We start from the raw sequence: 13568 nt of genomic DNA, 5'->3' as shown, positions 1-13568 counted from the left end.
TTAATAAATAAAGACTGGGTAGGCCTATATGGTGTTAGTTATTGAATTCTGCTGGTTCTGTCCTTAATTAAGAAAAAAATATATAAGTACTTTTGTGTCCCTTTAACTGACCCGCTCTGCTTTAAACTAAAATCATAACCTAGGCCTAAATAGGAAAATACTGGGCATGTGACGTTAGCAATTAACTATTGATGGTTCTGCCAATAATTAAGATAGCTAGAGTACACACGAAAAATATAGCCTAGATAATATACTTTGGGTGAACAATCTCCTTAATTGCCCTCTTTTGCAATAAACTAACTGGGTAAAGAAGGAGAGTAGGAATTTAAGAATGAAAGCCTGGTCATTTGACCTCAATTGTGGCCATGAGCTGGGTCGGCCATTAGGTTTGTTAAATGAGGAAGAGTAAAAGAAAAAGCAAATAAATTAGAGATAAAAGTACTATTGAGTGAACTACCCCTTTAACTGCCCCATTTCCTCAATCAACCATATACAGTACATTTGGGTATCATAGGTATTCACCCCCCTTTTTGTTGTGTTAAAAAGTGGGATTGACAGATTTCATTGTGATTATTTGCTCAAAGTTATTAATGATGCTTTGGATGGTGTATCAATACACCCAGTCACTACAGAGATACAGGCGTCCTTCCTAACTCAGTTGCTGGAAAGGAAGGACACTGCTCAGGGGTTTCACCATGAGGCCAATGGTGACTTTAAAACAGTTACAGAGTTTAATGGCTGTGATAGGAGAAAACTGAGGATGGATCAACAACATTTATAGTGATTTCACAATAATGACATTTACATTTTAGCAGACGCTCATATCCAGAGTGACTTACAGTTAGTGCATACATTATATATATATATATATATATATATATATATATTATATTTTTCATACTGGCCCCCCATGGGAATCAAACCCACAACCCTGGCGTTGCAAACGCCATGCTCTACCAACATCCCTGCCGGCCATTCCCTCCCCTACCCTGGGCCAATTGTGCGCCGCCCCATGGGTCTCCAGGTCACGGCCGGCTACGACAGAGGCTGGATTCGAAACAGGATTTCTAGTGGCACAGCTAGCACTGCGATGCAGTGCCTTAGACCACTGCGCCACTCGGGAGGCTAGGACAGAGTGAAAGGAAGAATAAGAATATACAGGAGAAATATATTCCAAAACATGCATCCTGTATGCAACAAGGCACTAAAGTAATATAAAAATAAATTAAAAAACAAGGCAAAGGAATACACTTTTTGGCCTAAATGCAAAGCCTTATGTTTGGGGCAAACACAACACATCACTGAGTAACTGCCTCCTTATTTTCAAGCATGGTGGTGGCAACATCATGATATGGGTATGCTTGACATTGGCAAAGCTTGGGGAGTTGTTTGGGATAAAGCACAGGCACAATCCTAGAGGAAAACCTGCTTCAGTCTTCTTTACAAAAGGATACTAGGAGAGGAATTCACATTTCAACAGGACAATAACATACAACACAAGGCCATATCTGAGTTAATTACCAAGAATGTTCCTGAGTTGCCAAGTTAGTTAGTTTTGACTTACGGTACCAGTCAAAAGTTTAGACACACCTACTCATTCCAGGGTTTTTCTTTATTTTTCCTATTTTCTACAATGTAGAATAATAGTGAAGACATCAAAACTATGAAATAACACATATGGAATCATGTAGTAACCAAAAAAGTGTTAAACAAATCAATATATATATATATATATATATATATATATATCTTCAAATAGACACCCTTTGCCTTGATTACAGCTTTGCACACTCTTGGCATTATCTCAACCAGCTTCACCTGGAATGCTTTTCCAACAGTCTTGAAGGAGTTCCCACATATTCTGAGCACTTGTTGGCTGCTTTTCCTTCACTCTGCCGTCCGACTCATCCCAAACCATCTCAATTGGGTTGAGGTCGGGGGATTGTGTAGACCAGGTCATCTAATGCAGCACTCCATCACTCTCCTTCTTGGTAAAATAGCCATTACACAGCCTGGAGGTGTGTTGGGTCATTGTCCTGTTGAAAAACAAATGATAGTCCCACTAAGCCCAAACCAGATGGGATGGCATGTTGATGCAGAATGCTGTGGTAGCCATGCTGGTTAAGTGTCCCTTGAATTCTAAATAAATCACAGACAGTGTCACCAGCAAAGCACCCCACACCATAACACCACCACCTCCATGCTTTACGGTGGGAAATACACATGCGGAGATCATCCGTTCACCCACACTGCGTCTCACAAAGACACGGCGGTTGGAACCAAAAATCTCACATTTGGACTCCAGACCAAAGTACACATTTCCACCGGTCTAATGTCCATTGCTTGTGTTTCTTAGCCAAAGCAAGACTCTTCTTCTTATTGGTGTCCTTTAGTAATGGTTTCTTTGCAGCAATTCGACCACGAAGGCCTGATTCACACAGTCTCCTCTGAACAGTTGATGTTGAGATGTGTCTGTTACTTGAACTCTGTGAAGCATTTATTTGGGCTGCAATTTCTGAGGCTGGTAACTCTAATGAACTTATCCTCTGCAGCAGAGGTAACTCTGGGTCTTCCATTCCTGTGGCGGTCCTCATGAGAGCCAGTTTCATCATAGCGCTTGATGGTTTTTGCGACTGCACTTGAAGAAACTTTAAAAGTTCTTGAAATGTTCCATATTGACTGCCTTCATGTCCTAAAGTAATGATGGATTGTAATTTCTCTTTGCTTATTTGAGCTGTTCTTGTCATAAAATGGACTTGGTCTTTTACCAAATAGTGCTATCTTCTGTATACCCCCCCTACCTTGTCACACAACTGATTGGCTCAAACACATTAAGAAGGAAAGAAATTCCACAAATTAACTTTTAAGAAGGCACACCTGTTAATTGAAATGCATTTCAGGTGACTACCTCATGAAGCTGGTTGAGAGAATGCCAAGAGTGTGCAAAGCTGTCATCAAGGCAAAGGGTGGCTATTTGAAGAATCTCAATAGAAAATATATTTTGATTTGTTTAAAAAAATGTTGGTTACTACATGATTCCATATGTGTTATTTCATAGTTTTAATGTCTTCAATATTATCTACAATATAAAACATTGTAAAAATAAAGAAAAACCCTTGAATGAGTAGGTGTGTCCAAACTTTTGACTTGTACTGTAAATCCGCTTGAAAATCTATGGCAAGACTTGAAAATGTCTAGCCATGATCCCCAAAACCTTGACAGAGCTTGAAGAATTTTAAAAAGAATAATGGGCAAATATTGCACAATCCAGGAGTGCAAAGCTCTTAGAGACTGAAAGGTGCTGCATAGGCAATCTGCCGTCTGCGTTGGCAGTGCAGCATTTACGGTGATATGGCCTCTGCAGAAGTTAGGGCATTCACACTTCTTGCGCTTTGCGGAGCAGCACAGAGCTATTGTGAAGGACGTTGTCAAGGAAGTGAGTTTGGGTTTATACAGGACCTCCCGCCCTCACCTACCGTCAACCAATCATGTCAGTGTGGAGCTATATGGAGCCCTCCGCATTGTTACAAAATATGAGAGGCACACAGCAATGCGGTATGGAGCTCAATTTGGCCTCTGCTTGCCTCCGCAATTGCATCACACCAGCCGTATGGCACCTCCGACCACATTTTCGGATCAAGCATAAATTAGCTCATACCAAAGAAGACTGCTGTAATCCCTGCCAAAGGTGTTTCTAATGTGTATTGACTCAGGGGGGTGAATATTTATCTAATCAAGATATACTAGTGTTTTATTTTTCATTAATCCTAAGAAAAGTTCAAATTTTACTTCCACTTTGACATTTGTTACAGGCTTTGGTTTTTCCATTTATATTTCGAGGTTGAACGTTTGCACGTGGGGCACACCGATTGGTGTTACACCTGTGCTGGTTTGTCATCTCGTTAGTGGGAAGGTGTTTCACCTGTGCGGGCCCAGGTGATATTTAAGAGTGGCTGGCCAAGTGCGCCAGTTGTCTTGAGAGATGTGGAGGGTTAACACTTTTAGTTGGCGCTCCTTATGTGATTCTAGACAGACAATCATTCATCTGACCTTCGCTGTTTTTGTTTTAGCTCCACTTTTTGTTTTTCTTCCTGTCTTTTAAGTTTGGTGTGGGTTTTAATTTTGGTTGGCTGTTCTTCTGCAAATATAGTGGGCACTCATGGTGGGTGTCTTTTAGGTCCCAGTTGTTGTTGCGAGTCAACTTTCGATGGACACCCCCATGAGTGTCTTTCAGAACCCCTCTAAAACCCCACCTGTTTCGTTTAGGTTGTGGTCAGTGACTCTTTGTTAGTTACCCCTTCTGTTTGAGTGACATTATTTGGTTTTCTTGCTGGGGAATGTAACAAAATGGGGACTCATCTGGGATCTTGTTTCCCATGAGTATGGTAGTCGCTCTAATCACCTACTCTGAAGCTCTGCTGTGCCCAGATATTTGAATGTTCAAAATACACTTTTGTGGTGGAGTTTCTGTCACTGACATCCACACTGAGCGGTTATAAGATTGGTGGAATCATTTTGAAAGTTGCATAAACACACAGGCTTATAAAAAAAGCTATGGACTTTGGTTGGAAGCATTTGGAAAACCCTACATTGGAGATGCTAGATAAATGTACAAAGGCAAAATCTGAACAGCAGAAATTAAAGCTTGAACACAAGGAAAGGGAAAGAGAACGCGAGGAGAGCTTGGAGCAACACAAATTAGAGTTGGAGCACAGGGAAAGACAAGATTAGCGTGCAGCCAAACAACAAGAACGTGAGCATTCCATTTGACTAAGAGATATAGGTCTGGGAGCACTCCAAATCCAGTCAGGCCACCCTGTACCGTCAACAGAGTTTGCTCTTGGTCGGTACAACCAACTTGTACGGCCTAAAACTTAAAAGGAGGTGGAAGTATATTTTAATCTGTTTGAGCAGATTGCCACATCCCTAAAATGACCGCAAGACAGTTGGTCACTGCTCCTCCAAAGTGTTCTTGTGGGAAAAGCTCAGAAAGTGTACGCTGCTTTATCTCTTGACCAGAGTTCAAATTATGACACTGTTAAAGCTGCTATAGAGGCATACAGACAGCAGTTCTGTAAATTACGAAAGACAGAATCACAAAACCATTTTGAGTTTGCAAGGGAACAAGCATGTCTTTTTGATCGGTGGTGTGGTTAAAGACACTCATACTTCTCGAGCAGTTGAAGAATTGCCTTCACGAAAGGGTTACTACCTACATTTATGAGCACAAGGATCTCACTCTTGAGAAAGCTGCAGTCCTTGCAGATGAGTTTGTGTTAACACATAAAACTACCTTCACAAACAAAGGACCCAGTAGTTATCCCTACGCAAAAAGCAATCCAGAGAAGTCACCTCCCACTGCGAGGTTTCAGTCCTGTTCTACAGTGCTAATCTCCCGAGTGGCGCAGTGGTCTAAGGCACTGCATCGCAGTGCTAGCTGTGCCACTAGAGATCCTGGTTCAAATCCAGGCTCTGTCGTAGCTGGCCGCGACCGGGAGACCCATGGGGCGACGCACAATTGGCCCAGCGTCGTCCAGGGTAGGGGAGGGAATGGCTGGCAGGGATGTAGCTCAGTTGGTAGAGCATGGCATTTGCAACGCCAGGGTTGTGGGTTCGATTCCCACAGGGGGGCCATTATGAAAAAAATAAAAATAATGTATGCACTCACTAACTGTAAGTCGCTCTGGATAAGAGCGTCTGCTAAATAACACAAATTAAAATGTATGCTCAAAGATAAATATCGGCAGAAAACAGGTTTTTCAAATACGCCAGTTTCTCATTACTGCCATGAGACAGGACACATTGTCACTCAGTGTCCTACATTGAAATGAGAGAGAGAAAAAGCAGTTTCTTCTTGTGGGAGCACTCCAGCCTATTAAGTCTCTGGTTGGGACTGGTGTATCTCCTAAACAAGATTTTGTTTCAGACGGGTTCGTGTCCCTGCAGAGTGGTGATGCTGTTAAGCAGCCGGTGAAAATACTGTGAGACACTGGGATAGACCTTCACACTGGGATAGACCTTCATTTTGTTTTGCCTTTGTCTGACACTTCAGCAAGTGGTTACAGTGTGTTAGTACAAGGCGTGGAGATGGGTTGTATGGTAGCTCCTTTGTATAATGTGGAAGTCTGATCTTATTTCTGGTTCCCTTGTCGTTGGTGTGAGGCCTAGCCTACCGGTGAAGGGGGTCTCATTCATTTTGGGAAACGACTTGGCTGGAGGGAAGGTCGTGCCAAATCCTGTCATTTGTAAAGAACCCAGAGTAGAGGAACCTGATGGGTTATCAGAAAAGTACCCTAGCGTACTCCCAGCGTGTGCCGTTACACGTGCTATGTTTAAGAAAGTCACCGGGAGCAAGTCTAGTGTTGAGGAGGATTTCAGCGATCCCACCATGGTCGATCTGTCTGAGATGTTTATGGGTGATCCTGATTTCGGTAAACCTCCTGAGTGGATCTCTCTTTGAAAACCCCATAGGTGAGCGAGTTTGTAGGACTGCTGAAGGAAGAGAGGGTCCCTATAGTTGACACTGTCAGGAAGCAGCTGATTGCTGAACAGAGTAAAGATGTTTCCCTCTCCCCTCTTTTTGCTGAGAAACATCCAGAGGAGGAGTTTAATGAAGTTCGTTGGGGTTCCTTTGACAGAGATTTTGTTCTTCTGGACTGTGTTGGTCCTTTGCCCAAAGCCAAGAGTGGTAACCAGTTTCTCTTAACCATCATGTGTGCTGCCAAACATTTCCCTGAGGCCATTCCATGTGTATATATATATATATATATATATATATATATATATATATATATATATATATATATATGGGCATGGTATAATACTTTGGTTATTAACTGCTGCTGAGTCAGTCATCAAACAAAAACAAAATTAAATTAAAATGGACTTGTATTTGGGTGAACTATCCTTTTAAATGACGCACTTCCGCTGCCATTCAAAACACTAAAACCCTGTGGGCCTACATTAAAAAACAAACAATCAGATGGATCAGTCATGCTGCAGTGTAGAATGCTATAGGAAATAAAACAAAACAAAGGTAGACTTGGGCTATAGTAAAGAGATTGTCATGACTCATGTAACATGACTGTCATGAGACCATTTAGCATAGACATGCGTTGACAGAAAATGGTAATGTAGTATCATCTAGCAGCTGCTAGTGAAATTACAGTGTACTTGACCCCAAGAAAACGTCAGCTGACACAATTAGGAATCGGGGCGCCCGTCCCATCCCGTGACGCCCGGTGCCCCTGGCAGGCGGAGACCACACTCCAAGACCAACAAATTGTTCACGAAGTGCACTCCCTCCCCCCAGTGTGCTATAATGCGGTTTTAGACTGAATTCCGGTCTAAGTATTTGAGCTATTACAAATTGTATTTGTACACAGGTCTCTTATACTTTCCCCTCACCTTTAGATAGACAGGACTGGTACACTCACCTTTTTAAAACAGTTATCTAGAGAGGGCTAGAGTGAATGACACTACTGGAATTTCACCACTTAGATTTTCCTGCCATGTCAAAAAAGGGGCACACCATGTAGCAAGCAAAAGCGTTTGGAAGCATTTTGGACTGCCTATTCTCCTTGCTGAAAGCTTTTAATCAATTGCCCTTCATCGCAATCTTTTTCAACTGTCAATAAAATATAATGAATATTTTTCTTAAGATGGCAGTAGGTTGAAGTCAGGTGTTAGGTTGAAGTCAGGTGTTAAGTCAGTCCAATGTACATTACATGTCGAATAACTTTTTCCAGAATTATGGACATTAATATGGAGTTGGTCCCCCTTTGCTGCTATAACAGCCTCCACTCTTCTGGAAAGGCTTTCCACTAGATGTTGGAACATTGCTGCGGGGACTGATGTTGGGCGATTAGGCCTGGCTCGCAGTCTGCGTTCCAATTCATCCCAAAGGTGTTTGATGGGGTTGAGGTCAGGGCTCTGTGCAGGCCAGTCAAGTTCTTCCACACCTCGCTTTGTGCATGGGGGCATTGTCATGCTGAAACATGAAAGGGCCTTCCCCAAACTGTTGCCACAAAGTTGGAAGCACAGAATCATCTAGAATGTCATTGTATGCTGTAGCATTAAGATTTCCCTTTACTGGAACTAAGGGGCCTAGTCTGAACCATGAAAAACAGCCCCAGACCATTATTCCTCCTCCACCAAACTTTACAGTTGGCACTATACATTCGGGCAGGTAGCGTTCTCCTGGCATCCGCCAAACCCAGATTCGTCCGTCGGACTGACAGATGGTGAAGCGTGATTCATCACTCCAGAGAACGCGTTTCCACTGCTCCAGAGTCCAATGGCGGTGAGCTTTACACCACTCCAGCCGACGCTTGGCATTATGGATCGTGATCTTAGGGTTGTGTGCAGCTGCTCGGCCATGGAACCCATTTCATGAAGCTCCCGACGAACAGTTCTTGTGCTGACGTTGCTTCCAGAGGCAGTTTGGAACTCGGTAGTGAGTGTTGCAATCAAGGACAGACGATTTTTACGTGCTACGCGCTTCACCACTCGGTGGTCCTGTTCTGTGAGCTTGTGGCCTACCACTTCTCGGCTGAGCCGTTGTTGCTCCTAGACGTTTCACAATAACAGCACTTACAGTTGACCAGGGCAGCTCTAGCAGGGCAGAAATTTGATGAACTGACTTGTTGGAAAGGTGGCATCCTATGACGGTGCCACGTTGAAAGTCACTGAGCTCTTCAGTAAGGCCATTCTATTGCCAATGTTTGTCTATGGAGATTGCATGGTTATGTGCTAAATTTGATTCACCTGTCAGTAACGGGTGTGGCTGAAATAGCCGAATCCACTAATTTGAAGGGATGTCCACATACTTTTGTATATATAGTCTATATCCTGCACCGTGCTTGCTACATAGTCAGCTAGTAGGGTGAAGTTGCCCCTAGATGCTAATATGGGGTCAGTTTAGCTTTTTCCACACTAATGGTTAAGTTTAGGATTGGGAGAGTGGAAGCAGATCCTAGATCTTTACCTAGGGGAAACTTCATCCCGGAGAGAGTGAGAATGCCTGGTGAAACTGTTTCTGCTCTGTACACTGGAGATGCGCCATATCAAACTGATCTGAGGTCAGAGAGAGTGCAGAGAAGCCAAGACAATAATATGAAGGAAAGGTGCAATGAAGATCTTTACCTAGTGGAAACCACCCTGGAGCTACAAATTTAGTTCAAAGTACTAGCCTACACTCTTAGAAGAAAGGGTTCTTTGGCTGTCCTCATAGGATAACCCTTTTTCTTTCCAGGTAGAACCTTTTTTGGTTCTATCATTTACATTTTAGACATTTAGCAGACGCTCTTATCCAGAGCGACTTACAGGAGCAATTAAGGTTAAGTGCCTTGCTCAAGGGCACATCGACAGATTTTTCACCTAGTCGGCTCGGGGATTAGAACCAGCGACCTTTCGGGTACTGGCACAACGCTCTTAACCACTAAGCTACCTGCCGCCCATGTAGAACCCTCTGAGGAAAGGGTTATACATGGAACCCAAAAAGGTTCTACCTGGAACCAAAAACCTTTTAGGTTCTAGATTGCACCTTTTTCCTAAGAGTGTAGCATACGAGCAGACGCCACCTGTCGGGAGACAACTGTTGATGTGTTGATGAGGGTATATTCTGTTGTGCATTCATTAATGCACACTGTAGCAAAACGTTGCAAAATATTTTGCAATGGAAAACGAACCACAAGCAATTCTTATTGGACAAGTTCAGGTAGTCCCGTTTGGTGCCTAATGAATATGACCCTGGTTTAACACTGAATATGTGTCTATGGGCCTGTTTGTATGACTCTGAGTGTTTGCATGTAGTGCTGTAGATATTGGTCAGGGAAGGTGGGGTGATATAGAGGGGGTTGTTAGCACGATTGATATAAGCTTTGATCCTTATTGTCCAGGGCAATGAGAGTGCGTCCCAAATGGCACCCTATTCCCTATATAGTGCACTACTTCTGACCAGAGCCCTATGGGCCCCTGGTCAATAGTACTGCACTTTAAAGGGTGTAGAGTGCCATTTGGGCCACAGCTGGAGTGAGAGACAAGTTATCTCTGGCTATTGATTGTAGCCCTACAACTGTGTATCTGTTTTCTATCTTCCTGACAGTAGGCTACACACCCGCAGGGGCTCATTTAATGGATGGTGAGATGGGAAGCAGTCTAACTGCCCGCTTGGATCACAGTGGATAAATTCTCCGGTTGACCCTGTCTACTGTCCACTCCACTGAATGCAGCAAAGCAAGATAGGAATCAAATAATGAAAAAGCCATCTCAAGAAAATGTTTCCAGATTCCCAGATCTTGTACTACTTGAACTGGCCTGGCCTGGCCTGGGCGTGGGCGTGTGTGTGTGTGTGTGTGTGTGTGTGTGTGTTAGCGAGCGAGCGAGAGGGAGACAGAGCGACATCAGAGCCATTAATAGCATTTCCCCTAGCATGTTCACAAGGGCAGCGATTTCAGCATATGTGTTATTCCCTGCTTTGAAATGCTCACTGTGGATTTTTCTATTAGCCTGCTGCTTGTATATACACTGCTCAAAAAAATAAAGGGAACACTTAAACAACACAATGTAACTCCAAGTCAATCACACTTCTGTGAAATCAAACTGTCCACTTAGGAAGCAACACTGATTGACAATAAATGTCACATGCTGTTGTGCAAATGGAATAGACAACAGGTGGAAATTATAGGCAATTAGCAAGACACCCCCAATAAAGAACTGGTTTTGCAGGTGGTGACCACAGACCACTTCTCAGTTCCTATGCTTCCTGGCTGATGTTTTGGTCACTTTTGAATGCTGGCGGTGCTTTCACTCTAGTGGTAGCATGAGACGGAGTCTACAACCCACACAAGTGGCTCAGGTAGTGCAGCTCATCCAGGATGGCACATCAATGCGAGCTGTGGCAAGAAGGTTTGCTGTGTCTGTCAGCGTAGTGTCCAGAGCATGGAGGCGCTACCAGGAGACAGGCCAGTACATCAGGAGACGTGGAGGAGGCCGTAGGAGGGCAACGACCCAGCAGCAGGACTGCTACCTCCGCCTTTGTGCAAGGAGGAGCAGGAGGAGCACTGCCAGAGCCCTGCAAAATGACCTCCAGCAGGCCACAAATGTGCATGTGTCTGCTCAAATGGTCAGAAACAGACTCCATGAGGGTGGTATGAGGGCCCGACGTCCACAGGTGGGGGTTGTGCTTACAGCCCAACACCGTGCAGGACATTTGGCATTTGCCAGAGAACACCAAGATTGGCAAATTCGCCACTGGCGCCCTGTGCTCTTCACAGATGAAAGCAGGTTCACACTGAGCACATGTGACAGACGTGACATAGTCTGGAGACGCCGTGGAGAACGTTCTGCTGCCTGCAACATCCTCCAGCATGACCGGTTTGGCGGTGGGTCAGTCATGGTGTGGGGTGGCATTTCTTTGGGGGGCCGCACAGCCCTCCATGTGCTCGCCAGAGGTAGCCTGACTGCCATTAGGTACCGAGATGAGCCACCTCATCAGGAGCATGCCCAGGTGTTGTAGGGAGGTCATACAGGCACGTGTAGGCCACACACTACTGAGCCTCATTTTGACTTGTTTTAAGGACATTACATCAAAGTTGGATCAGCCTGTAGTGTGGTTTTCCACTTTAATTTTGAGGGTGACTCCAAATCCAGACCTCCATGGGTTGATACATTTGATTTCCATTGATAATTTTTGTGTGATTTTGTTGTCAACACATTCAACTATGTAAAGAAAAAAGTATTTAATAAGATTATTTCATTCATTCAGATCTAGGATGTGTTATTTTAGTGTTCCCTTTATTTTTTTGAGCAGTGTAGTTTGTCAGCCAGCCTTTATGTCGCACACACAAATGCTTGCACGCATGCACAGACACACTCGCTCACACACACCGCTCTGCCCTGTATCATCACACAGCTAACACTGGTCTCTGTCTCTGTCTGTTCATTTTCAGGACACCCAGAACATCGAGACGTCTCTCATGGACCCGGCCAGCAATATCACCACTCTGGTGGGGCCCAATGCCTTCCACATCCCCCTCTCCATCAGACAGAAGCTCTGTGGCAGCCTGGACGCACCCCAGACCAGAGGCTCCAACGACTGGAGGATGCTGGCCCACAAACTCAACCTGGACAGGTCCGAGGGAACACCCCAGCACAGACATACATTACTTTCTTACACACTGCTCCAGGGTGAAGTTTCCCGTAGGTACAGATCTAGGATCAGCTTCCCCTCCCCCAATCCTAACATTAACCATTAGTTGGGAAAATACAAAACTGACCCATGATGAGTGTCTAGGGGCTACTTCACCCTACACCCTTCCACACCACGTGATGTAACACACTCACCACCTACCCCACCCATAATTGTGGCGACACGTCTAGTTTCGATCACCCTCAAGTGGGTTAACCCGATCGGAACCGTGGTTAGCAAGACGGGCAAGGTGTGTTGCACTGTTGCCGTTCACCACAATATGAACACAGTACACATACAAGTATTCACACTCTTTCATACATGCACCTACGTTTAGCACCAAGAGAGACAGAGAAAGCTGAAGCACAAGTGGATGGAGAGAGTGAGACAGGATAGCAGCAGAGAGGAGGAAGAAAGAAGGGAGGGAGGTAGAGAAGGCAGAAGCAGGTTCCTAAAGTCAAGCCTCTCATTCCTCCTCACTGACTGTGCACTGGGGGAAATGCAGAGGCTGTTTTCAGCTACTGAGTTCACATCCCAGCAGGAGCATCCTTAGAGAGAGAGAGATGCATTACGGTGTGTTGTACATGAATGCCACCCTGTGTTTTCTAACAACAACGGTGTCTCTCGTTGTGGTCTCTCAGGTATCTCAACTACTTTGCCACCAAGTCTAGTCCAACAGGGGTGATCTTGGACCTGTGGGAGGCCCAACACTTCCCAGACGGGAACCTTAACAGACTGGCCGCCGTGCTGGAGGAGATGGGTCGATATGACAGCCTGATCCCCATGACGATGGAGTACTGACACAGACCACCCAGTGCGTCTGAGTCACAGACACCGACAGTCATACGGCCAGACATACCTGTCACCCACGGTGACGTTCGGGACATAAAACACACGTGTCGGAGAAATGAGGGGGAAAAAGGACCTTGTTGTTGATGTGTGATCCGAGTCTTTGCTGCGATTATTCTGTATTGAGGGACAACAGAAAGAAAAAGACCAAATATCCTGGAGATCCTATTGTTAGCCTTAGCTGTACATTCCTTGGTACAGTTTGCTTTTCTTTATACAGTTTCCTAGGAAACGATCTATTCTGCTGTCCATATACTGTATGTGGATGATTTCCTTCTTCAGACTTTACTAACGTGTGTAGGCTACTCAGTGACTGTCGCTCGGTCAGAAAAGGGAGACAGACAGGGAGCAAAAAAGGACACACAAGCAGGAAAGTGGAGTCCTTGGAATAATGTAGTTATGCGATATATGGAGAACCAAATAGTCTATTCTGTCCTCCCGACCAATACTACCCATGCATTGGTTCTGTTGATTTCCAAAAATATATGTTTTCATGAATTTTAACTCTGCATTCAAGGTGTCAAAACAT

General features: G+C 44.5%; 1 protein-coding gene across 1 annotated transcript in view; it reads left to right on the top strand.

Moving 5' to 3' along the window:
* Positions 1 to 12991, top strand: part of LOC311144279 (netrin receptor UNC5C-like) — a gene marked incomplete at its 3' end in the record, with an annotated part of 327628 nt that extends 314637 nt beyond the window's left edge. Inside the window, exons 15-16 of the mRNA XM_084180292.1 lie at positions 11952 to 12133; positions 12832 to 12991. Of these exons, the coding sequence (XP_084036418.1) occupies positions 11952 to 12133; positions 12832 to 12991 (342 nt within the window). The remainder of the gene's footprint in view (positions 1 to 11951; positions 12134 to 12831) is intronic.
* Between the last annotated feature and the right edge of the window lie 577 nt (positions 12992 to 13568).

The sequence above is a fragment of the Coregonus lavaretus genome, assembly GCF_964263955.1.
Source record: "Coregonus lavaretus genome assembly, chromosome: 17".
NCBI lineage: Eukaryota > Metazoa > Chordata > Actinopteri > Salmoniformes > Salmonidae > Coregonus > Coregonus lavaretus.
The sequence above is the reverse complement of the archived record's forward strand: the minus strand, read 5'-3'. Positions and strand labels throughout refer to the sequence as shown.